The following is a 26,082-nucleotide window of genomic DNA, read 5'->3' as shown; positions in this document are numbered from 1 at the left end:
CATCAAGATATTTCAAATAACAAAATTCAATTAGTAAGCAGTTAGTTTTTATTGTTTCTGCAAGACATATAAAATAATTAACTTTCATGCCTATGATGAGAATTGACAGCTTTAATATTGGCAGAATACAAACAAAACAAAAAAAATTACAAATTCTTGACCATGAAGACAATTGTACGATTATGGCCCGATGGAAAGTAGTAGTAGATCAGTTTAACTATGTTAGTGTTATCTCTTTGTCTAATGAAGGTGTTAAGCCGATTTTATTGATTTTATCTTGCCTAGCTGTCTGTACACAACACCATCAGTGGCAAAGCCAAATGGAATTAACTCTTCTACATCTGTCACTACTACCATATATACCACGGAACGAACTAGAGAAAACAATATGTAGTTGTAAGGATTACTAGGGAGAACAACATGACGGAAACACAATGTGCTGTTGGAAAATATTTCACAATTTTTACAGGATACCCATTGGCCCCTGAAAATTCATAATGAACTTTCCTAGCCTTTGAATTGGAAAAGTTCAAATGTGTTTTCAGGGGTGAATGAGTTTCAAGAACCAGTAGTTGGGGATGATCATCTAAGAATGTTCACGAGATCGCAAACCTACAAGTTGGAGACAAATACATAAAAATGTTCAAAATATCACAAACCTGTAATTCGGAGACAAATACATAACAGTGTTTATCAGATCATATACCAATAAATGAGACAAACAGTTGGGGACAATATTGAGGTTACGGTGTCTACCACAAGGTGAGGTGACAGATACTTGGTGTTGACAAGGTCTTACATCAATACGACAGACATGTGGAGGTGTTCACAAGAATTCATGCCATCAGTTGTTCACAGAAACGCACAACCTTATTACTATGCTGTTTAAAATTTTTTATAATTATATAAAAAAATAATCAGATGTTTGTAAAGCTATGAAATTATTTTCAGCTTCATCATGACAAATATAATGAAATGCAGGCTATGACGGCACAAACTAACAAAATTATTTCTTAGGACATACAAACTCTAGAAGCATTTATTTACCATTTCATACAACTTAGAAACACAAACCAATGTCTCTGACACCAATTAACCTATGGCAGATAGAAATATAACTATTCAAAATACTCAAATTATTCTAGACACCAACATGGAACATCTTGATGTTCAAAAAGACACCAGAGAAAACTATAACTGTTTAAAATACTTTAAAAAAAAATATATTCTAGGAACCAAACTAACAAAGTACATCCTAATATTCCAAAAGACACCACACAAAGCAGTATATAGATTAGTCATTGAAGATATCTTGAGCCAACACAATATAGCAGGACTTATTTCTGAGATATCTGATAAACGATAAGCAAGCACAATTATGATTTGTTAATTGAGCTTTGATTATAAAGCGAAGATTTCCCAAATTTCAGGACAAACAGGAATCTCTGACTACCTTTGCTTTTTGAGCATTACAGAATCCAATCATTGGAGACTATGACCTATCAGGCGTTAATCTACAGGGAAGAATTTCCCCGTGAGATAAGACATCGGGGAGGCTGGTAATGTTCTTCATCTGCATGCTGACCAACCAGATATGTGATAAACTGTAGCAATCATTGCTGTTTTACTTAAACTCAGACAGATAAAGCATCATAATTCCACAACAGTTGGGAGAACTTGGTGTGAGGAAATCCAAAATTATACCCTTACACAAGTGTTGAGAAGTTTATTACGCATCAACTAAACCACTGAGCTACAACGTTGCTGACGAGATAACCATTGAGAAAAAAATATGGTAAAATTGGCACCTTAAATTAGCACAAAGACATGTGGCAAAATTGAATTTGAACAGCGACACATTCATTTCGATATTTATTTTCTCAGTTGCAAGTTTATCGAATTAGATCTGAAAGTAATAGGATTGGTGAAAAATTGTGGAAAAATGATGACCATGAATTATTGACACAATTGAAAGTTTAGACCTTGAGGCCTTACTGTTACACAATTAGTGGCAGTGTGTACCTCAACGAAGGCAGCTAACAGAATCGGGGAACCTTGACCCTAATTATATATATAATTATGGCCATATGTCCTATTGATGGTATATACAATACTATTGTTGCCAGCTACTTATCTTCTGACCCTACAGTACCTATACAGTATATATTCTAATATAAACCCCTGCCAATTTGTTTGTATTATACCAATTTAAAATATTTTTTAGAGATGAAAGAATATAATTTTTGAATGAAACTTGACCTCTTTATGATTCATTTATAATCTGAAAAACAAAAGATTTTTTTTTGCAAATAGTCACAACAGATATTATCCAATTTTAACACAATTGACTAAAATAGCATTAGAGATCAGGTGTAATGGTCATATTGTCTCTAAAACACATGACCTTAATCTTCAAATCTATGGTTTTCAGTATATAGATACGATATAAGGTAAATGGATAGAGGTAAAACAATTTTCTGGCTTCTGCCATAGAGATCAGTTTTAACTGAGTGCTGATAGGTTTAAGGTCTGAGCAGTGATTTAGTTTTCAGAAGGGTGTTTTAGTTAACAGACTAATACATACATGGCTAAAAAAAACAGCCAAGCCAATGACACGTTAGCAAATACCATCAAATATCTCTCAAAGCTTGTAAGAAATAATGTGTCCAGACAATTCTATAGGCTAGACTTGATACACTAGCTGCCTAAGTCTCAAGCTGCCTGGTGAATTACAACCAGTAAGGCCCAGAATCCCAACATCTTTATGTTTCATTACCATGAGTTGGAATTTTTTCCTGTATCATTTTTACTTTTACACCATTTCTCTTTACCTATAACCACTACTCCTACATGACTGAATTTAGTATTCAAAAATTTTTATATTATGGGTTATATTATGTCTTTTCTTTCATTAAGATTAATTCTTCTTTCTTCTATAGTTATTTTTTAATTTCAAGTTGGTTTTTTTTGTTGTTTTGTTTTTCCAATTTCTACATTTTTTTTATAATTTCTCTTGCTTGGTCAGGGTTGAAGCAAACTTTTTAGCTCCCATTTGAACCATCTCCTAGAACATGCAGCAAGACACCTAAAATCGGTACCTATATAGATATATATATCTCCTAAAATGTATACCATTGTCAAAGAGAACTGGTACATCTTGTAACATCTCCTGTTAAAATGCATACGGAGATGAAGATAAAGAGAAATGGTAGTCACAGAACCACCTCCTAGAATGTACACCAAGACTTGGACAAGTCAACTCATACAGATAGGCCAGGACCAACCTCCTAGAATGTACACCTAGACTTGGACAAGTCAACTCATACAGATAGGCCAGGACCAACCTCCTAGAATGTACACTAAGACTTGGACAAGTCAACTCATACAGATAGGCCAGGACCAACCTCCTAGAATGTACACTAAGACTTGGACAAGTCAACTCATACAGATAGGCCAGGACCAACCTCCTAGAATGTACACTAAGACTTGGACAAGTCAACTCATACAGATAGGCCAGGACCAACCTCCTAGAATGTACACTAAGACTTGGACAAGTCAACTCATACAGATAGGCCAGGACCAACCTCCTAGGACATATACCAATTTAAGACTTACACAAAGAGAACCCAAGCCCTTAGAACTATCTCTTGTACCCCTAGAACTATCTCCTGTTTAAGATGTGTACCAAGACTTCACAAAAAGAACTTGTACACATAGAATCACCTCCTAGGACATTTAAAACTTATGAAAAAAGAACCATACCCATAGTACTAATATCATCAGGACTATCTAGCACTATCTCGTGTGATGTATTCATTACCAAGACTTAGACAAGACTTTGTACCCATAAGACTATCTGCTAGGATGTGTACCAAGACTTAGACAATAACTTGTACCCATATGCCTATCTCCCATGATGTATACCAAAATTTAGACAATAAGTATCTCCCATGATGTATACCAAAATTTAGACAATAAGTTGTACCCATATGCCTATCTCCCATGATGTATACCAAAATTTAGACAATAAGTTGTACCCATATGCCTATCTCCCATGATGTATACCAAAATTTAGACAATAAGTTGTACCCATAGCATCATGTCTTAGGATGTATACCAAGACTTAGACAATAAGTTGTACCCATAGGTCTATCTCCCATGATGTATACCAAGACTTAGACAAGAATTTGTATCCATAAGACTATCTTTCATAATATATACCAAGACTTAGACAAGAACTTGTACCCATAGCACCATGTCCTACAGTGTGGAACAACACAAAGAGAATCTTTGCAGTACTCTAGTACCATTTCCTAGAGTGTGTATACAGGGAATCTTATGGGCAGTTATCTGTTAAGATTTATCTAGCCATACCAACAATATTACTCCCACTCACTGGGTACGGCACACAGGGGTGTAAAACTAAGGTATGTACACTCTGCTGGCAACTGTGCTCGTTTACCCCAATTACAAATAACGACCAGCTCTGTTACAGCCTCTAACAGTTGCCCAATATCTTCTCTCTATCTACCATTAACATTGCATCACCAGTACTGTAGCACTTGAAGTCCCACACACAACAATTCTCACTCTAAGATATTCATAACAATACAATTCTCCGAGACTATTACGGAGAGATGATACACCACAATCCTCCCATACCGGAGAAATGTTGCAATTAACAAGATTATGCATACTAGAGATTAAATTAAAATCAATTAATTTCAATGTTATCATAAAAGTATCTTATTATTGTTTACTCAAGATGAAAAGAAACACATTTTCAAGTAAAAAAATAACGTTTTTTCAAGCATAAATGGCAAAGGATATGAAAATTAATTTTACACACCACAATTAATGGTAGAAAAAGGGTTCCTGAATGAAGGAAATGGGATACTGGCTGAAAGGGGTTTATGATATAGAGTCAGATCGTAATAGTCATTTCTGATGAAAAACAATTCTTACAAATAGATTTTTTTGGGCAAAATCTAATTTGTAGCAACCAACTGTACAAAAATCATCTAATAGATTGTTTCATTTATCCTTCCTCCTTAAATGGGGTTATGATTGATTTCATTTCTGATAAGCTTGAAGTTAATTATATTCCAGATATTCTGTTAGAATATTAAATTGAATTAATGACAGTGTAATTTACAAATCAATGGTGTCCCACACTGCAGCAGCTAATATGGGAATGTGTGCTGAATGTTGACGAGAAATCCATTGATATTAGACAATCGTGTTTGACATGAATTAAATTCCCAATGTAGTGTAAGTAACCTTTAAATATGCTACACATAATGTATTACTCTGTGGAAAGAGGGGAAACGAAAAAAAAGAAAGAAAAAAAAATTAAACTCTCCTTCCTTCATTCTTACCTGCTATACACATATACTTTGATAAAATGACAACAATAAAGATCAACAATTTTCATACATGTTTCATAATATCAATGTCTAGATGGCAAGAGTATAATACATATATTTTATAAGCTTAAAATACCTGAACCAGTATAACATGGGTGACTATAGCATCTGGACTCCTTGAACTGGTCGAACTATATACCTGTATACATTATGATTATGAAGACAATAGTTTATTACAATAGTTATGTGATGTATTAATGACCTGGCTGTGTTACATAGGAGAAAAACTCTGATTACTTGACAAAAACTTCCTATAGTAAGCACAATGTTGTCTAATTTAGTGGATGGGCGGTCCCAGCAGGTCGCTGTGTATAACAATAATTGCTTTTGATTTCTGCTTGTGTGGGGTCCTTTGGAAGACTACTGTTGTCAGGGGGGCAAGTTTGATTATCTCCCCTTCGTCTACATACATAAAATCCTAAGTTTTTAATATGCAACATCAGCCCAATCAATCACGTAAGAAGCAGTTCAAAACCTACACTAATTGATGCAGCAGTAAATCCCATATGGTGAATATAAAACCAAGCAGTTTTGACAAGGCATATGACCATAGCTTGTCTGTTATCCTCTATAAAAACAGTTATTTTACTTTCAGCCATATGTATTCTATGCACAGGCTGGTGTAGCACAATCAAAGGTACACAGAAGTCTACCAGGCAATGATGGATGGCTTGTCCTCAATCTGCCAGCTAGAATATCATTATTACATAAGATGTATAAGATAGCATGCTGACATGGGCCATTTAAACTACAGCATTTATTTCATAATGATTGTTTTTAAGGAAATGACAATTTTAAATTTGCTTTGACGTTAATATGGGAAAATGAAAGAATATCATGTCTGTTGTGATTATCTTGCACCTAAAATATATCCCCCACCCCGGCTCTATATATATTTAGTACATCTCATGATAATTACTAGGAATGCGATTGGATAACAGCCATGGTCTATTTTGCGACAGTTCCCTGTCCTTCTTGACTACGGGCGACTATACCTGACTACGGGAACTATACCAAAGTATAGTCCCCCGGGAATGAACACGCGACCAAATATATGACGTCATAATGAATGTCATGTGACATATTAAATCTATTATGGCCCTTTCCCTCGTAAACAGTTCTTCTATAGTGTTGTCTGGTGAGGTATAGTCCCCTCGTCTTCGACTCTGGGACTAATACCTCGCCAGACAACACTATAGGAGAACAGTTCCCTCTGGAAAGGGCCATAATAGAATAACAGAGGGGCAGGACAGACATGTAGGTATGAAAGAAATATAACCCAGCCCCCACCTCCCTTCCGTTTAACTCATTTATCCCTGGAGATTCATTTGAAATATCCCAAAACAACACCTGGAACAGCTCATTATAAGATTTCAGGAGTGAAGGAGTCAATGACATAGAAACAATTAAAATATGCATTTTTGCGGACTTATGGCATCAAAATTTGATTCAACAATGGATGACAACCAAACAATGTAATATTAATATCTTAGTAATCTGAAAATCAAGTATTATGTAACATCTCAACTATGTAGAGACATTAAAGAGCAGTGAAAATAATATCCTTCAAGACATCATCAGTTACACATAAGATCAATACCAAAACTATTGGGAATCCAACATACAAGGATAAAGTTTGATCACAACTACCATAACAACTTCTTGGAGATATACTTATCAAATGAAACCGTCTACAACCATCAAGTTATCAAAAAAAAAAAACTCACAAAAATACACTCTTATCATTATCTGCATGCAATATATAGATACATTCTGTGACATAAAGACATAGAGAAAACAAAACGGCCATCAATTTCACTGTGGAACTTGGAATACATAGAATATTCATTTGGGGGTGACACACATTGTTACAACAATGCCCACAGTCGGGAATACTCATTGGTGCATGGTTTACAAAATAAATTCCTACTTTTATCATTTACACTAAGTTACAGCATGCAATAATTCCTAATACAGGAGGTTGGATTAGGAAATAACTTCTCTAGTAAATAAATCTACACTGTAATATCCTTTCCACTAGTAACTAATAAACAAAACTTGTCAATACATTCAGAACAAAAAATCTCAAGAAATTTCTTTATTTTTCTTTCTACTTCTTAAATGGTAAATCCAAATGTTCTTTTCTAGTTGAATTTATTTCCTTAATTTTCCTCATTACCTTCATATGAATTTATTTATTTTCTATTTTTTTTCAAGCAATCTTTCCCTAAAATTCTACAATTCTTTCAAATATTAAAGTGCAAAAATATTGAATTAAAAAAAAATCTATGAAATCACAAAAAATAGATAGAATTTAAAACAGATATTTTGTCACTTGTACATCTACGACGCTGACAGGTATAAGTTGGTGGCGAGTTTATCTGTGCTGCAAGGACTCCACTCATTTCACCTAGGTGGCTACGGAACATTTACGGTAACTTGAGCAGTGAAGACCAATGATCAACAAAAGCAACTAAACAGTTGACAGAAAGAGACAATGGATCGATACGGCATGCTCAATAATAGTATGCGTACTCACATTATTATTATAGTGATAAGACTAGTAAACAAAACAAGAATCAATTCGCCTTTAAAACACATGTTAAAGTTCGGAACAAGGAGACAGGAACACGCTATGCTCCTTTTAACATAACAGTCTAAAAACAGCACCTGTGGTTTCTCTTTAAAAGTCAAACGAGTTCCACACATACACTCGGTTAGTATTCACACAAGTTAAAAATCAAATTCATGCTCAACATTATCATTTTGATTAAACATAGTGCATTTGTGTAAGCAGTCATTAGACACGAGAGAAAAAAACCAATTACAAATGCATTCTTCTTTTTTCCAACAATTATAATTCATCAAATGGTCAAAATTTTAAACATATACAGTACATGTATAAATGAAGTATTTCCTTGTCTAATGCACCAATTAACTGTTCTTCATTAACATTATCCTATAATTCATATAGAGGATATAAGCAAGCTATAACTTAAACTGCAGCTAAGCTTACATTGATATAGGTCAGGGCTCAGTTTCATCAATATTCTCTAAATTCCTTGACTAACATTTCCATAACAGAAGATTTCTTCACTGAAGATTAAGAATTTTCCCAAAATATCTTATAGATAAGGAATTTCCTGAAATTAAGAAATTTGATGAAACTGGGGCTCGGTCAAATTATACAGAGTTCACAGATATGTCAAGTTACAGAATAGTGAAAGGGTGTGTGTAGGACATTTTAGTAAAGTTGAAACGTTGGAAGATCTCTGATAAACTTCTATAGAGTTTGATAGAAAAAAGTTTGAAGAAATATTGTGAAGATTACGACAGTACTGATGAAAGAAGATATTTCTAAGATAGTGATTCAAATGTTAAGTTGGTAAGCTGCATGTTTGATACGGTAGGATCTGACGGAAAAAGGCTGTCGGTGCTAGAATGATGGAAGCCTAGAGGCCTAGCAGTAATTGGTGCATTATCATGAAAACCTAAATCAATCTCCTCCATCTCAACCTGGAAGACAATTGCACTATATACCAGCACAAGTTGTTAATAAATCACAAAGACTTGATCTGTTAGTCAGCTCTACACACGCAAAGTTTTCACATGTCAATCATCTCAATATCAGAACAGGGTCACTAGGTAGGCACTTACAAAAATAGTATCCCTTCTGTGGTGCATATATACATCTAATCCATTGATATCCAAATTACCTCCCTTTGTTACATTTATAAACATTTTGTCAATTGATGATACTAAATTACCTCCCTTTGTTACATTTATCAATTTATATTGCTAATCAATACCTAAATCATCCCATTTGTTACATTTAACAACATCTTGTTAATTGATACACAAATTATTCAGTGTCAATTGATACATGAATCATTTCCCTTTGTTACATTTATTATGAATTACCTCCCTTTGTTACATTTATCAAAGAGAAAAAAAATGCAAAAATTCACAGAACATTGAAAATAGGGCATGAAAGAATACTGGCAAGATGCTTTGAAATTTGTTCAAGGCCATAATGATAATTTTGCAAATAAATTGTAAGGGTGACTTTAAAGATCATTCCAACAAGGCCTGCATCATGACTGAGATAGCAAGACTTATAGTGTGCACAAATCATGTAGAAGCTGAAAAAGAGATACATTAGCAGAGCCGAAGCCTCAGGGCAAAAAACCAGTATCAACCAACGTACAGGGCACAAGAAGGACACGTTTGAAAAATTCTGATTAAAGCAATTAGAGGAAACAAGGAACACTTTAGTGGATAGAGGAAGTAGACAATTGTCAACTCACCCAATGACTACGATGATAAAATCTAGAATATTCCATCCATTACGGAGATAAGCACCAGCATGGAGGGCAAAACCATACGCAATTATCTTCATGACAGCCTCAAGTGTGAAGATCACCAAAAAGATGTACTCCACATTTTCCTGAAGAGATAAAACAAAGTGATAAAAACCATTGTGATCTATAATGATGTTAAAACTCAATCGATTGGCAATTTTTTTACTAGATTCATCCTGACAATGCCAACAACATCTCGAGTTCAATGACCATAATTACTTTATACATTATCATTTAAAATTTTTTGAAAACTAACTAGGTACAGAATTATATTCAGATCTAACAGCTGAAAGAAAAATGCAAATTATCTATTTAATTATTTTGTTAATTTATAAAACTTTTATCAAATAATTAATGCAAAGGTATTGAAAGCTTCATCAAATGACTATTCTTTTGAAACAGGCGCTTTGATTGACAAAACATTGACAACTTGTTGTTTTTACGGGTTGGTTTTTGTGCATGTTTTAGTGCTAGCTTTAGATCAAAATAATTAATGCGGAAGAAAGTTTAGAACTCCAAGTGTTGCTTAAGGGACTTGTTTTACTGTGCTTGACAACCACAAATGATCAACCAAGGATCAATATAGTGTTGAAGGAAAACCTGTGTTCCCAGGGAAAAAACATGAGTTAACTCATCTACATTGACCCTCACACTTGACCCATAAGGTTTGGTTTGATTAGTTTAACGTCCTATTAACAGCCAGGGTCATTTAAGGACGTGCCAGGTTTGTTGGTGGAGGAAAGCCGGAGTACCCGGAGAAAAACCACTGACCAGCGGCCAGTACCTGGCAACTGCTCCACATGGGATTTGAACTCGCGACCCAGAGGTGGAGGGCATGTGGTAATATGTCGGTACATCTTAACCACTCAGCCATCGCGGCCCCTGACCCATAAGGGGACCAAGTGCTACTGGCGGCGAATGTGGTACCCTAGCTATGACCTTTTGTGCTTTTTGTGGGTATTTGATTGCACATTTGAAATATTTTGACAATTGTACTTATATGAAGTCAGACCAATTAAAACTGGCAGTAGTTTATCAAATGAAATACCTGTAAACTTCTATATAACATGCAAATGATTTATAATCTATTTGATTAATTTGAATCAAACTAATTTGAAATCTAGTTAGACAGTAAATGGTAGGACTGTTGGTTGGTTTGCTGTCAAGAAGAATCGATTATATTTTCAGATTTTACAGAGATCTTGGAATAAAAGAGCTGGAATCTGTAAATTTTGACCTGCTTAAATGTTGCACATGGATGACCTAAATGCAGTCTGTCTAGTAGACAGAAATAACCATACAAAACGTGTGCTGTCCATATATATGACATCACAACCCTGATGCACCCGGCCAACTTCATTGTCATTATGTTGTACCATTGATCAAGAGGCCAGAAATAGCTACACAGGAACGATAGTGACGTCAGTACACTTTCTCGGCACGGCAATTAGCGTTTCTAGTCAATAAGACAGTGAGGTAGAAAGGAACTGAAGTGTGGCTGTGCAGCGTTCAGTCGCTGTACGACAACAACATCCACACACATTCTACTTCTATTACACAGATAAAACTCACACCTTTTCAACAGTTAGTATTTAATGCATCTCATTTTTAAGTGTATTATTACAGGCATTTGACACCGAGTAAGTATAGTTTGGATCCAGCTTTGCATTGTCTGACATATTCTTACATCACATGTAGAGTAAACCTTCGGTTCACAATCTACAACTCTATATCCATATCCCATTACACAATAAAGGGTTTTATATTTATAATACATTGAAATCATCATTGATAGAGCATTTAAACACTTCAAGCTAATCCAAAAAATTCAGGCAACGTTTATTTTTTCGTTAGTTTACGAACATTACCGTGGCTTAGGTGTTTGATGCCAAAGGGATATTTATAGGAATAAACAAAGACAAATACTTTCTTTCAGAACACAATAGAAACTTGAAGATTTAGTAGTGCAAGTAGTTTAAAATGTCAAAATCGATATGTAGCAGCGGGGTAAACAGAGTAAACAATGATGATCAGTCATTAACAAGACAAGAAAATAATAATAGATATCATCAAAAGTAGACATGGCTTCACAAGGAACCACTCAATGCAATGCCCTTCCTCACACACACAAATTGGCAATAAACTCTTGAGCAATGAAAATTCATAGAGCCAATTAGTAGTGAAAACCTTGGGGATCTGTCCTTCTCACACTGAACACCGTAAGTGCAATTCCTGATGGCTTGGTATTGACCAAGCCAGAGTTAACTTGATTGCTAATTCTAATGACTGAGTGGCTCCTGTTGAAATTTTGGGATCTCTCTTGCCAAACAGACTCTGTTTAATGTCCTAGGTTCTATCAGAGTCTGAACATAAAATACAGCCAGCTGTCCTAATCTAGGCATGTTGTGTAATTACAGTACATCAGATACTTGGCTTTCAGGGGGACCACCATGCAGTCATCGCTCTGGTTCAACAAGCATTGTCTCTTAGAAAACAATAGTAAATATCACGGTATCAAGCTTTGTACAAAGGGATGAAAATTGTCTTTTAAAAACAATTATAAACATTATGAATATCAAGACACTGACTGATAAACAATGGTAATGTCATGGTAGCAAGGTCTATACAGGTCACAGAGAATTGTCTCTTACAAATAATTACAAACATCATGGTACTAAAGTTTGTACAAGACAGAGAATTGTCTCTTACAAACAATTATAATTATCTTTGTAGCAAGTTTTGTACAAGACACAGAGTATTGTCTCTTACAAACAATTATAAACATCATCTATACACTAAGTTTGTACAATATGATATGTAACACTGAGTATGTCTCTTACAAACAATTATAAACATCAATGGTACTACTAAGGTTTGTACAAGACACTGAGTAATGTCTCTTACAAACAATTATAAACATCATGGTACTACTAAGGTTTGTACAAGACACGAGTATGTCTCTTACAAACAATTATAAACATAGTACTAGAAGTTGTCTCTTACAAACAATTATAACATCATGGTACTACTAAGGTTTGTACAAGACACGAGTAATGTCTCTTACAAACAATTATAAACATCATGGTACTATAGGTTTGTACAAGACAGATACTCTTACAAACAATTATAAAATCATGTACAGTTGTACAAGACTTTCTAATTACAAGACACTAAGGTTGTACAAGACAGTATTGTCTCTTACAAACAATTATAAACATCATGGTACTAATAAGGTTTGTACAAATAAAAATATGACAACTGAGTCTCTTAAACAATAAACATCATGTACTAAGTTGTACAAGACACGAGTATTGTCTCTTACAAACAATTATAAACATCATGGTACTACTAAGGTTTGTACAAGACACAGAGTATTGTCTCTTACAAACAATTATAAACATCATGGTACTACTAAGGTTTGTACAAGACACGAGATTGTCTCTTACAAACAATTATAAACATCATGGAGTCTATTTACAAGACACGAGAATGTCTCTTACAAACAATTATAAACATCATGGTACTACTAAGGTTTGTACAAGACAAGATTGTCTCTTACAAACAATTATAAAACATCATGGTACAGGTTTGTACAAGACACGAGATTGTCTCTTACAAACAATTATAAACATCATGGTACTACTAAGGTTTGTACAAGACAAGCATTGTCTCTTACAAACAATTATAAACATCATGGTACTACTAAGGTTTGTACAAGACACTGAGTATTGTCTCTTACAAACAATTATAAACATCATGGTACTACTAAGGTTTGTACAAGACACTGAGTAATGTCTCTTACAAACAATTATAAACATCATGGTAGCAAGTTTTGTACAAGACACAGAGTATTGTCTCTTACAAACAATTATAAACATATGGTACTAAGGTTGTACAAGACAAGCATTGTCTCTTACAAACAATTGACAAACAATTAAACATCATGGTTGTACAAGACAAAGCATTGTCTCTTACAAACATTGTAAACATCTTGTACAAGTTGTACAAGACACAGAGATTGTCTCTTACAAACAATGATAAACATCATGGTACCAAACTTGTACAAGACACATAGGCTAGGGCTGTCTCTTTTATATATTGGTAAACAATATGGCAATACAAGGGTTTGTGCATGAGACAAACAAGTCTCCTGCATACATTGTACAGGTTAATGGCTTTGTTAAATAACAAACAATCTTTTGATTGCTAAACCAAGAAATCCATATTACATGTGCTGTATTAAAGGCATAGAGAAGTCTTGAGGCCATTTGTATGCCTGTGTGTGCGTCTGCATCAGTTAATTGATTTGGTATTTGACATATAGTTTTGTGGTTACGAGACCTGTCTATCATTAGGCCCTGCTATTTTCTGGTTCATTAATCAAATCACCCTTGGTACTATTACAATACCAGGACTTAAAGAGATTGGCTGGCTTCAAAGGCAATCACACTGTAGAACAATCAATAAAGTCTTGTTCATAAAATCACATCTTAAATATGAAAGCTCTTGTCACAAGTAAGCACCAGTGTCAGGTGGACACAGTTGATTCAATATCACGCTTTTGAAAAAAATAAAATTGTTTTTTCTCTTTTCTTAACCAGAAATGGTGGTAACAGTAGTTGGCCTGTGGTGGTGTTAGCTAGCAAGTGGTTAGTTTGAACACTTGAGGAAGTATGGTCTTGGTATCTTTTTTTTATTTTTTATTTTTTTCTTAGGTTGCGGTGGTTTAGTCTATCGGTTATGATGTGATTTTTTTTTTTTTTTGTCGACTAACATCCGCTAAGTTTTATTTTGATTTATGTGAGGTTGATTTTAAATCAGCACCACATGTGGTGCTAATAGTTATAATAGAGAGCATGGGGGATAGTTGCGGTCCAAATGTGACAGTAGTATGTAACAGTTACATATTGAATGTATTAATGCATTACATTGGTTAGGTGTATTAAGGTAATGGTGGTAATTAATCTACTTCATCATGACCTTTCACTGACGACCTCAGGCGTGACTGATTCGGTCATACGTATCAATTTAAAGGTCATATATATCAATTAAATAACACCTACACCTACCTTTATCGTTACCTGTGTACAGGTAAAATCTCCCCTAACTAGAACCCAAACAATACAGTGATTGATGACATGTATAGATAAATAATTCTTTTATTAGCCATGACAGTATAAAGATTGTTTATGAGAGTATGATTATATTAACACCATAACATTAATACCATATACCATATTTGATACCATAAGTGTCCCATTCCTATAATCGCCCTTCATCTTTGAGGCCTCAATTTCATTTATTAACTAAATTTAGAATGAAACTTTGAAAACTTGTAGGTTTCTCTATTTGATTTCTAATTTAATTGGTTAATGACTTACTCTTAATTTTGTGAATTGTTAGCCCAAATTTGGTCCGATTAAGCACCCCTTCATTTTACAATTTTTAAACTGCCCTGGTTGCTTATTGAGTCAAATACAGTATTGTATGTATACATTTCATGATGCCATTCTGCAATCATTAAAAGAGATCTTTCAAAAAGGCTCAAACACACGAAACCTATCTTTAAAAGGATTGTTTTGTAGACAAGGCCCTGAGAAGCAGTTTCCCTGATACTTGTCATAGATCTATGGTTTTTCTCATTGTACTCAGACTTCCATCCATAACCATTTCTGGCATGTTCTTAAACACTCATGCTAATACCAGGAAGATATCAGTATGAATTGGAAGCTGATTGGTCCTTTTTCAATCCCAAGTTAAAAACTGTGCATGTCCTTGAAACTTTACAAGCCCATTATTTGCTGTCTACCATGTACTTATTTAGTATTGGCTGATTTAATGCAAACAACAGGAAAGCGAAATATGAAGCATACAAGCCATCATATTCCGACTTTTGTCAGCCAACAAGGAAATGGGTTGTTATCAGGTGACAAAATCAGAAAGACATGTACTCCAAACGCAAATTCATCGACAAAGACAGCAGAACAAATTATAAAGCTTATAGGGCATGATAATCCTACTCTAACTAGGACAAGAAAAAGACAAAAGGACCTGAATTATGACAGAAAGACACCATTGCTGAAAATGCTTATCCCAACAATATTTTTTTAATGTAGAAATGAGAAAAAAAATCAATAACAGTTATAGGTATGGATGGACTTTGAAGATGTGCAAACAATGTTCATTGTTTCATTAGAAATCATCAGAAACTTAACCCAATGTTATGGACTTGGTAGCCATCTCATCAAATGGCTGTTGCTAAACTGTTCACAATCCATGTTATAATTGCAAGATTTACTTAGCCTTAATCCTATCATGCCACCAGAATTATGTGTTAACAATGGAAAGAGTTCTATATCTTCAGTAACCTTAGCACTCGCAGTTCTTCTCCAACCTATTTGCTTGAAACTAAGCAACTCTTAGGGAAAAAATCAATTAATATGAATTACAAATATACTGGATGTTTTGTGAGAAGTTTAGCAGCCATGGCTGTTGAGTTGTGAAAGCTTGCAGTGGTGGGGATATTTCCCCACAGTGCCCCCCCTCCTTCTGTATGATTAGAACAGGCAGGCACCTCCCAGGAGTGGTCATTGATAATGATATCAACAGACTCTCCTGCTATACACACACACACCAATATATCAGGCATATTGATCCTGTATGCTGCAATCACAAACAAGCTAAAGCTGACCATTTCTGTTTCTATCAGACAGACTGCCTCCTTAATGGAGGCATACTTATAAGGTCAAGTCATGACCCTTGGACAGTCTTCACAGCAGGCATTGGCAATACTCAAGTGGTACAGATCTAGAGAGCCCCATGAATATGCACCAATACTCTATACCACTTATCGAGTTTGATCCTCCTGTTAATTCGGCCAGATAAAGACACTAAATGGTGAATGAAAATCATGAGATAATACGACTGGCAAAGAAAGCGATATATTACAAAGAAGTAATCTTGTATGTAGTATGGTTGGCCATGTCCCCGGCCCGAGCTAATAGGTTTGTACATCACATTCCAAACACTGCATGGCATGTTACACCAATAAGTCGCCCATACAACATGCCTGATTACACTACTACATGCATGGAAAACCTATTACTTAAAGCACACCAATATGCATACCACAAGATGTATATGTTTGGCATTTTCAAGACAATTTCGTGTCTGACACCAAGATTTCAAGGGTCGACCATTCAGATGTATTACAGGACTAGACTCGGCTTGTTCAGACACTACTAAACAATGTCTATTTAAGAAGCTTTTCTCCCTGTCAAGATTTATATTGAATGATCAGAAAACCTGTATATATACATACAGTGACATCACTAACAGCAATATAAACAATTTTAACTAGGTTAATCCACCCTTTTATTCTGTTTTTTTTTTTTTTTTATTCTGAATTTTTTTACAAACAATTCTCAGATGTGATTTTGATCAATAATTAGTTTAAAAGTTGCGGCCGCGGTGGCCGAGTGGTTAAGATGTCCCGACATATTACCACAAGCCCTCCACCTCTGGGATGCGGGTTCGAATCCCATGTGGGGCAGTTGCCAGGTACTGACCGCTGGTCGGTGGTTTTTCTCCGGGTACTCCGGCTTTCCTCCACCAACAAACCTGGCACGTCCTTACATGACCCTGGCTGTTAATAGGACGTAAAAATAAACAAACCAAACCAAGTTTAAAAGTTGTGAATACTATTTCACATACATGGAGACAACTATGATCGAGATCTTTACCTTAATATTAGTTCATACATTTGAACAATGCTTCTTTCTTACTGTGTTTGTAATATTACATTGCAAATCTTTTATAATCAGTCACTACATGTCAAAAACATTTTAATCAAACTTTGTCAACATCCTGAAAAAATTACGCATGAAACCATTACTTCAATCCTGAACATTATCAGGTTCCCAGCCTTCCTTCCAATTCACAAGGGACCCATTGTTTCTTAGACAGACTTCAGATGGTTTCATGGCATATATTCCTCTTAAAAACAACCAGACAAGCTTTTTTTCTATGGAAAATAACAAAAGCAATTGCATGCTTATTGGTCATGACAATGGGCACCATTTATCTTCTGTTCCTGCTATTAGTAATCTAATTCAATTCTGGTAAAATGTGTTTTGTTTTTTTGCAGATATTGGATGACCATGTACAAGTAGTCTGGCCCAGTATATATAAACAACATGGAAGCCATGCAGGAAAGAGTTATACATCAGGCTGCATCAATTTGTGCCAGCCAGCTAGGAACAAGTGAATCTAATACAGTTGTTTGGGAGCTAAGTGACTGACATATCTTTTACAATAAACTGCTACCTTGACATTTCAAATATGGTTATCCAGAAAAACAGCGGAGAAAGAGGAAAAGGTGTATTGATTAAAAAAATATCTAAATAAATTTACGAGGTTAATTTGCGCATCACTATTTGACTTCACATTTTGTGTTTAGCTTGCAGTTTCGACAATCAGCATAAAAAGATGAATCAAACGAGAGTTGTATTCAAGAAACATTTATTTCTATTCTCTGTGATGATGTTAGCAGACCTCACCTTCCGATAATGATCAATTGATGCGATTTATACAAATATATCCGACAAAGTGCCAATAAGCAGCAGGCGCTAGATGTTACTACCGACCAAGAAGATACATGCCCCAGCTTACTGATCTCAACTCTAAATATGTGTAACACATTTAGTGGTTAAAATGAGATCTCATCACCATAGCAGTCTCCACGGTAACCTTTCAAACCTTATATGCCTGTCAACACAGCATAGGAACCGTTTCACTGCAGTTACCAGCATGCCAAAGACAATTTCGCCCGATACACGAAAGACAACACATTTTAGACTAAGACAGAGTAACAGTGAAAAGTCACCAGCAATCAAGTGAAAGGCATTTGACATGTATTCCCACTGACAAATTGTTCACCAGAAATTAACTAACTATTTCTATAGATTCCACTACTGATGGTCACAGAGCTTAGGATTGAGAGCCGTTCACAAATGGTTGACATGATGTGGTTTGGGTTAAGCAACTTTATTATATTATCACAGGAGTACACATAGCTCCTGGCCTAAATACCTGAGCATTCTATACAAACTGTATAAAGTGGTAATTTTTGCAGTGATGATAATTTCATAATTTTGCGGGACATTGCTAGGATAGTGAAAACTTGATCCACAAAATTTTGAGAAATGTGTCACTCTTATGATTATACCCTGGAAGTCAAAAACGAAAATTAAAAACCTCTAAAATGTATTTCCTCGTTTTTACATTAAATCGCGAGAATGTTTACCCACGTGAACAACCACCTTTACAGTATCATGTCACAGGCAATCCAAAGCCAAGCACTTTAGATGTTTCTACATAAATCAGACAGTTTACAAGGCTCCTGTCGCACCACCAATATCACTGCTAGTATGGATGTAGGAAGCTTTCCAAGCCAAACCCACAATGCTAGCACACAACACAACACTCTCCAAAGGGACTTGACTATTGATTATTTTTCTCTAATCAAAACAACAGCACTTATAATTAATGTACCTTAGATTCCTGTTCAAAGCAGAAATTTTTAATCTGATGAAGGGGCATTGAAAACAAATTTTTGATTTAAGCAAATGAAAGGGTTTTGATGAGCTGTGAAGTGGAATCTAACAAGTGTCTGGTACTTGTCTGGAACAAATCTGCCCACAAAGTTTTCAACACTGTCTACTCAATAGCCTTGGCTAAATGGTAATGACAGGTTACGTATTCATCAAAGCTTATATACAGCTTGGTTCTTTTAGTGTACTCAAATATAAGCGCAGAAAACAAAAATTTAAAAGAGTAGTGTAGCGAAGAATTGGCAGAGAAAAAACACTTGCCTTGAAACTATGTAAATAAGAACTTAGAGAAGCTACATCTGGTACAATAATTATGTTCACGTCAGCAAAACATATCTAATGCACAAGTTCTTTAATTTATGATCATTGCAGGCATGTTAAAAGTACTTTTTCCGTTACTGATATCCATTATTAAATTTTATTTTGTAACATCATCGTATAACTGTACACAGCTGGGAATGGGGAATCAGTATTGTTTATTTTGAACAAATCCATGATACATTTCATTCAATGGGTTCTTTGGAAGACGTCCTTTTGCACACACCATTCTGATGATTTATGCAGTAGCATCTAATTACAACTGAAACGCTTGCTTATATTTCTAATTACCATTTCTACGTCATTTGACAAAGAAGTCATAACAACCAACGCGAATGGTAATTAGATATAGACTAAATTTTAACTTTTGATGATATTGTTTTCCTGAATAAGCACAAGTACAATTGAACTTTGCTATCTGGAATACAAGAGAACAGAGGGAAAAACCTTATTCACTTCTCATTCAGCAATGTATTCAATTCAATAGGACAGTGGGAAAAACTTAATTCACTTTTCATTCATCAGTATTTTAAGTTAAGATATTCATATGTTCTGTGGCCATAATCCAGTAAATCTCTTCCAACTATAAGGACTCTAAAGATATACGAGTTCAGGATAATGAGGTTTGCCTGTCTTTAGCATGTTTGACCAGTACTGAAGATTTCAGGATAATGAGGTTTGCCTGTCTTTAGCATGTTTGACCAGTACTGAAGAGCTTAGTCTACAAAGTAAAAGGTTGGATTGCATTGAAAGATGGCAAAATAACATTTAGCTGTTTTATTGAACGGCAATAAACATTTGTGGGAGTATAACCTGGCATTGATTTATTGCCAGATAAACATGGTTAGAATCTATGGAAATTATGACAGCATGAACTAAATCCATACATTCTGCAGAACAACAAATTCCATTTAAAGGTTGATCCATCCATTTCAACCTCTTTTGATTGGTAGAGACTTCTGAAAATATTGTATAGACCAGTAGGGAAAGGTCAACAAGTACAGGATGATCTAAATAGTACAAGTCAATGATCATGACAAGTCTAGAAATCACTTTGCCAGTTTCGCTTTATCGAATGGTTTGCATGTTGTTTTCAATATGTCTATATAAGATAGTAAGATTCAAATTTGATAATGGCATTTTGTCTCTTACTTTGAGTTCAGGGACAATGGTAACATCAGATTGGAGTGCATTTATATCAATTGGGCAGTTCTATATCTCGGCCATCTTGGCTGTAAAAATCTTACTGTCGTGTAGCAGAGCTATTCAAGTTAAAATACATTTGCAATATAGAATACCATTACTTTCCATTACCCTAGAAACCTGACAACAGAAACCATACTTAATATCAATTTCTGAAATAATTTAATTGACAATATCCAGGGGGAAAAAATGCATAAAAATTTTAACATAACAATCCCTTTATACTATGGCTTGTTGCCAGACATTAGCGACTGAGCCTATATGTTTTTGCTCTTAGCGTTTCCTGCACAGCTACCTGTTTGCACAAGCCAATGCAAACAGAACATCAGAATGTTTTCAACGTGAACCTGTATCAAATGTAAACAGTATCAAGTTAGGCATTCCTAGTGCTGATTCAGACAAGCTATGGGTATTGCTGCGCCAACAGTTACATAATGATCCTAACCCAAGTTTTGACACCTCCCAATGTATAGTAAACTGTTGTACGTCCCTAGAGTCCTAGTAACAAACACTATACATGTGAAATGGCCTATCTTTCCCATAGCTGGATGTATCCTGTAGAAATATGCACTCCTTGGAGCACTCAACAGGTCAAGTCTACAAACTAAAACCTTCATTACAGACTCCCGACATGAGGGCAGATGACCTTAAGCCTTCAGTCTCTGCTTCTTATCCCTGACATCAAGCACAGAATTTCAATATAAGTAGTAAAATGGCAACAATTACCAAGATAATCAGTTTTTAAATGAGAAGTATTGGGACAGGAAGCCAAAAAAACATCAGCCCTGAGATTTCATACCATAAGAACATTTCCAGCCATTTTACATAACTCCATACAACATGGTTGGCTTTTTTTCTCATCTAAGATAGCTTGACCCGGATTTGACCTATATTTTTTTGGAGCTGGTTTTAGAGGATGCATAGGACACTTTTGCTTTTGAAGCACCTGGGTTTTCTTTTACAATACAAGTAGAGTTTAAACTTATTTTTGTCTTTAAACACTGTGCGACATAAATGCATCTGCCTCCAATTCCAAAACTGCAAGTGACAGGATAGACACAACGGTATGCACATGGGTATCTTGATTTTCTCCTACTCTCCCCATTTCATGATGGAAACAGTGCAACAAGAAAACAAAGCTTCAAAACTGATGATATTTTAAATTAGTTTGATCCTAAGTAAAAAGGTTACTACAATATGAAGTTAAAAACATATTTTTTTTTCAGTTATTTCCACATTATTGGTAAAATGCTCCACTTAAATTTAAATTAATAAGAGTCTGTTCCTTTTCACAAAGTCATTTAAAGGTCAGCATAGTGTCATGGAATACATGACCACAGTTTTCTTTGAAACATTCAATGAGAACTCCTGGACTGAAAATGTTATGTGCATATCTGAAAAAAGTAAACATCCTCATCTACGAGATGACATTGACTGATAGAAATCCTGTACAATATATCTGCCAATACTTCAATGCACTAACTCATACCAAATTTTGGTAATGCACTAATTATCTTAACTTGGGTGCGTCAAAAATGCAACTTAAATATCAGAATAATGAATAAGTGATAAAACTAACTTTCAGTGAATGAAACTACAACAAGCTAGCTCAGGAAATAAATAGTTCTTCACAGCTTATTGTAACATTTTGTTATTTTTGTATCTCATATCCTTTTTCACTTTTATCAGCTACTGGTTGTTCAACACCATGTCAAGCTTTCGTGTGAAAAAGGAAATCTAGATTTTTAACCAATGGTCAGAATATATATATGGCAAATGCTGTATCAACTTTGCAACACAGAGAAATATGGCTGTAGGATGGCAGACACTATTTAGAACTTTAGCCGATACCAACAGAACTCAATTTAGTCAATTAAGCATGATATATACAAATCTAGATCAAATTAATGCTAATTATTACAATAATGCAAATCTCAATAGAATTATAAGTTCCAACTGTTACAACAATGAGCCAGACCATAACAAAATCATAAGATGGCATGTCATTGATATTCCCTACTCGGCAGCTCAAATCAGCATTGCAAAAGTCGAGTTACATTGTGAAGCATACCAAACACAGTAGAAGTACACAGCTGAATTTGTAAAAGAGAAACCTCAAAACCATATATGTCAAATGGCAGCAATATCATGTCTTGTTTTTCATTTGATTTAACAAAATGATGATTGATACTTCCAATTGGTTTCACTCTGCATTTATTGATGAAGTACCACAAAAATGTAAAGATTTTTACGTGGCTGCCACATTAAGTATCATAAGTGTATCACAATATAGGTGTGGGGTTCGCATAATTTCCCATTTACAATTCAATATATGTTCAGCCAAGAGCATCCAATGTTTTATCCATTATTGTGAATTTATTCAGCACTAACCTAGATATTAGTATAGAAATATTTTCCTTTTCCATAGGGTCATGACAATGTGGTCACGATAGAGTGACATTATAGGTCAAATTCAGTACTCATTAACATAACTGTACAGTATATGTGTCAAACCACAAACTGGACGTCTTTAAGGACAGCAAACCAATTTCATCAATCCAGCATTAGCATGGAGTGGTGACATGTAAATACAGTGAATATTATCAGGCAAGATCCACAAATTCAATCAGCACAGAAACAGTAGCAATGAATATTATTAGTAATTTTCTAAGCTACATAACAGGTTCAATTATAAGTACACAAAATTTGTATCAGGTCCCAATGTTAGCACTAGCTTTGTTACATGCCCCTGTGTAAGTACTAGCCGTGTTACAGGTCCCTGTGTAAGCAGTAGTTATGTAACAGGTCCCTGTGTAAGTAATAGCTATGCTACAGGTGTCTGTGTAAGTGCCTAGCTATGTTACAGGTCCCTGTCAGGTCCCTGTGTAAGTATATCTTACAGGTCCTTGTGTAAGTATATCTTACATGTCCCTGTGTAAGTACTAGCTATGCTACAGGTCCCTGTGTAAGTATCTAGCTATGGTACAGGTCCCTGTGTAAGTGCCTAGCTATGTTACAGGTCCCTGTGTAAATACTAGCTATGCTACAGTCCCTGTTAAGTACTAGCTATGCTACAGGTCCCTGTGTAAGTACCTAGCTATGCTACAGGTCCCTGTGTAAGTAATAGCTATGCTACAGGTCCCTGTGTAAGTGCCTAGCTATGTTACAGATCCCTGTGTAAGTACTAGCTATGTTACAGGTCCCTGTGTAAGTACCTAGCTATGCTACAGGTCCCTGTGTAAGTGCCTAACTATGTTACAGGTCCCTGTGTGAGTATATGTTACAGCTCAAGGTGTAAGTACCTAGTTACAGGTCCCTGTGTAAGCTTTATCTACCTAGCTGTGCTGGTCCTCTACCTTGAACCAGATGCTAGGACACAGAGGTTATACATACTAGAGATGATCTGTTGTGTAGGTGGAAGCCTCCTAACACATATGTTAGTCATTTACATACAATAAGTAACACTAGTTCACTCCAGCTTGCATTGTTTTGTAGGCCATTTTTCTTGGCTGGGATGCAGAAGACAATATCCACAGTGACTACAGGTTGTGAACACACCTCCATACCAGTAATGTACCATCAATCCTCCCTCCCTGTCCTCTCTCCTCCCCCCACCTCTCCCCTGTCCTCTCTCCTCCCCTTAACCTGGTGGAATGAGGCCAATTAGGACCAAGAGTGTCATGCATAAGTACAGTTCACAAGCAGCTGTAGCCAATACTAGGATGTTGGCCAACCATTTATGCTCCATATTTTATTTCTGAAGATTGCCAAAGCAACCAGGCACCTTCCATTTCATAAGGTACTAGACCTTTCCTCCAGAACTACTAAGTAATATTGTGGGTTTCTCAGTGAAACTGTTATATATAAAATAGCGGACTCTTTTTTTCATAAATCACTTTGAAAATAGAGCAGCTTAGAAAACAAAGGAATTATGCCGTCAATGTTATAGTTGAAGATCAAAGGGAGACAATTTCAACTTATCACCCTCCCACTGTAGAAACTGTATGACACCATGACAATATCAAAATTCTTACCATACTGAATAGAATACACATCAAATTGACATTTCCCCGAAGTTCAGAAAACTAGGACATTTTCCAGAATCGACAATGGCAATATGAAATTACCGACAAATATAAAATAGAATATTGAATTGGTTTTCCAATATGTATAAAGTGCTGAAAAAGCAGAATTCTACTCCCCTTTCAAGAAACCGCAATTATTATTCATGAACAAAGTCCCTTGGATGTTACACAATATAAGCTTTGATAAATCAAGACCGACGGACTTAAAAACATCAATAACGTCCCAACAAGATCTTAATGTTTACGTCTGGCCTCAGGAATTCTATTAAAGGAGTTTCGTTTGTTTAGTTAATTAATATAGGACAGGTAAAAAGTAATAGGACAGGTAACACTGTCTTTTGCTTAAAACTCATTACCATTAACATAACCAGAGGTGTTGAGAAAGATACATCTATAAATATTCGGAACGACAGAGTGTGTAAATAAATTTTATGTGGTGTCTAGCCAGACGGTAGAGTGACTGGTCTTATACAGGTAACTCAGACATCACCCAAATTGGCTATAGGGGACATGGCCTATCTCCACCATCAACAATTTACTTGATACCATCACACATGTAAACATCATTATTTACAAGTAGAAACAAACATTTAGGGTACTATAAAGGAGAACTGAATTTAATCTCCCTATATAAAATGGTGGAGGAGCCCAAGGCCATACACTTGTGACAAATAATGCCAATAAGGAATGCCAACAGTATAAAGTTTCTATGTTAAAGACAAGGCAATAATAGAATACACGCATGACGGGAGATTCAAAATGCTATTAACCATGCTATTGTGAAATACATCTCTATCTCCATGTGGATAGATGTCACCCAGCCAACTCTATAGGTACTTGTTACCCTGACAACAGTTACCACAGTCCAATATGTTACTGTAAATGACTTCATTTTTGTGTATACTATAAATTTCCATATTCATTAACATCAATTAACACATTCTGGAATGCATTAATTCACGATCAGAGATTCTTCAATATATATAGTTACATTTTGTAATTATGTTTTTTACAACTTTTTTTTCTTCCGAAACATTTAAATTTGCATTTATAATCTTTTTCAAAATTACGTGAAAAT

General features: G+C 35.2%; 1 protein-coding gene across 17 annotated transcripts in view; it reads right to left on the bottom strand.

The window, feature by feature from the left end:
* Positions 1–26,082, bottom strand: part of LOC138304901 (muscle calcium channel subunit alpha-1-like) — a 160,074-nt gene that overhangs the window by 55,604 nt on the left and 78,388 nt on the right. For 16 of the 17 annotated variants that reach the window (XM_069245285.1, XM_069245273.1, XM_069245272.1 and 13 more), the window contains exon 4: positions 9,734–9,873. In XM_069245285.1, coding sequence (XP_069101386.1) covers positions 9,734–9,873 — 140 coding nt within the window. Of the gene's footprint in view, positions 1–9,733; positions 9,874–26,082 lie in introns of those variants that run through there. The other variant, XM_069245286.1, reaches the window with a different exon arrangement.

The sequence above is a fragment of the Argopecten irradians genome, chromosome 12 (assembly GCF_041381155.1).
Source record: "Argopecten irradians isolate NY chromosome 12, Ai_NY, whole genome shotgun sequence".
Taxonomy (NCBI): Eukaryota; Metazoa; Mollusca; class Bivalvia; order Pectinida; family Pectinidae; genus Argopecten; species Argopecten irradians.
Note: the sequence above shows the minus strand (reverse complement) of the source record. Positions and strands in the feature narration are given on the sequence as shown.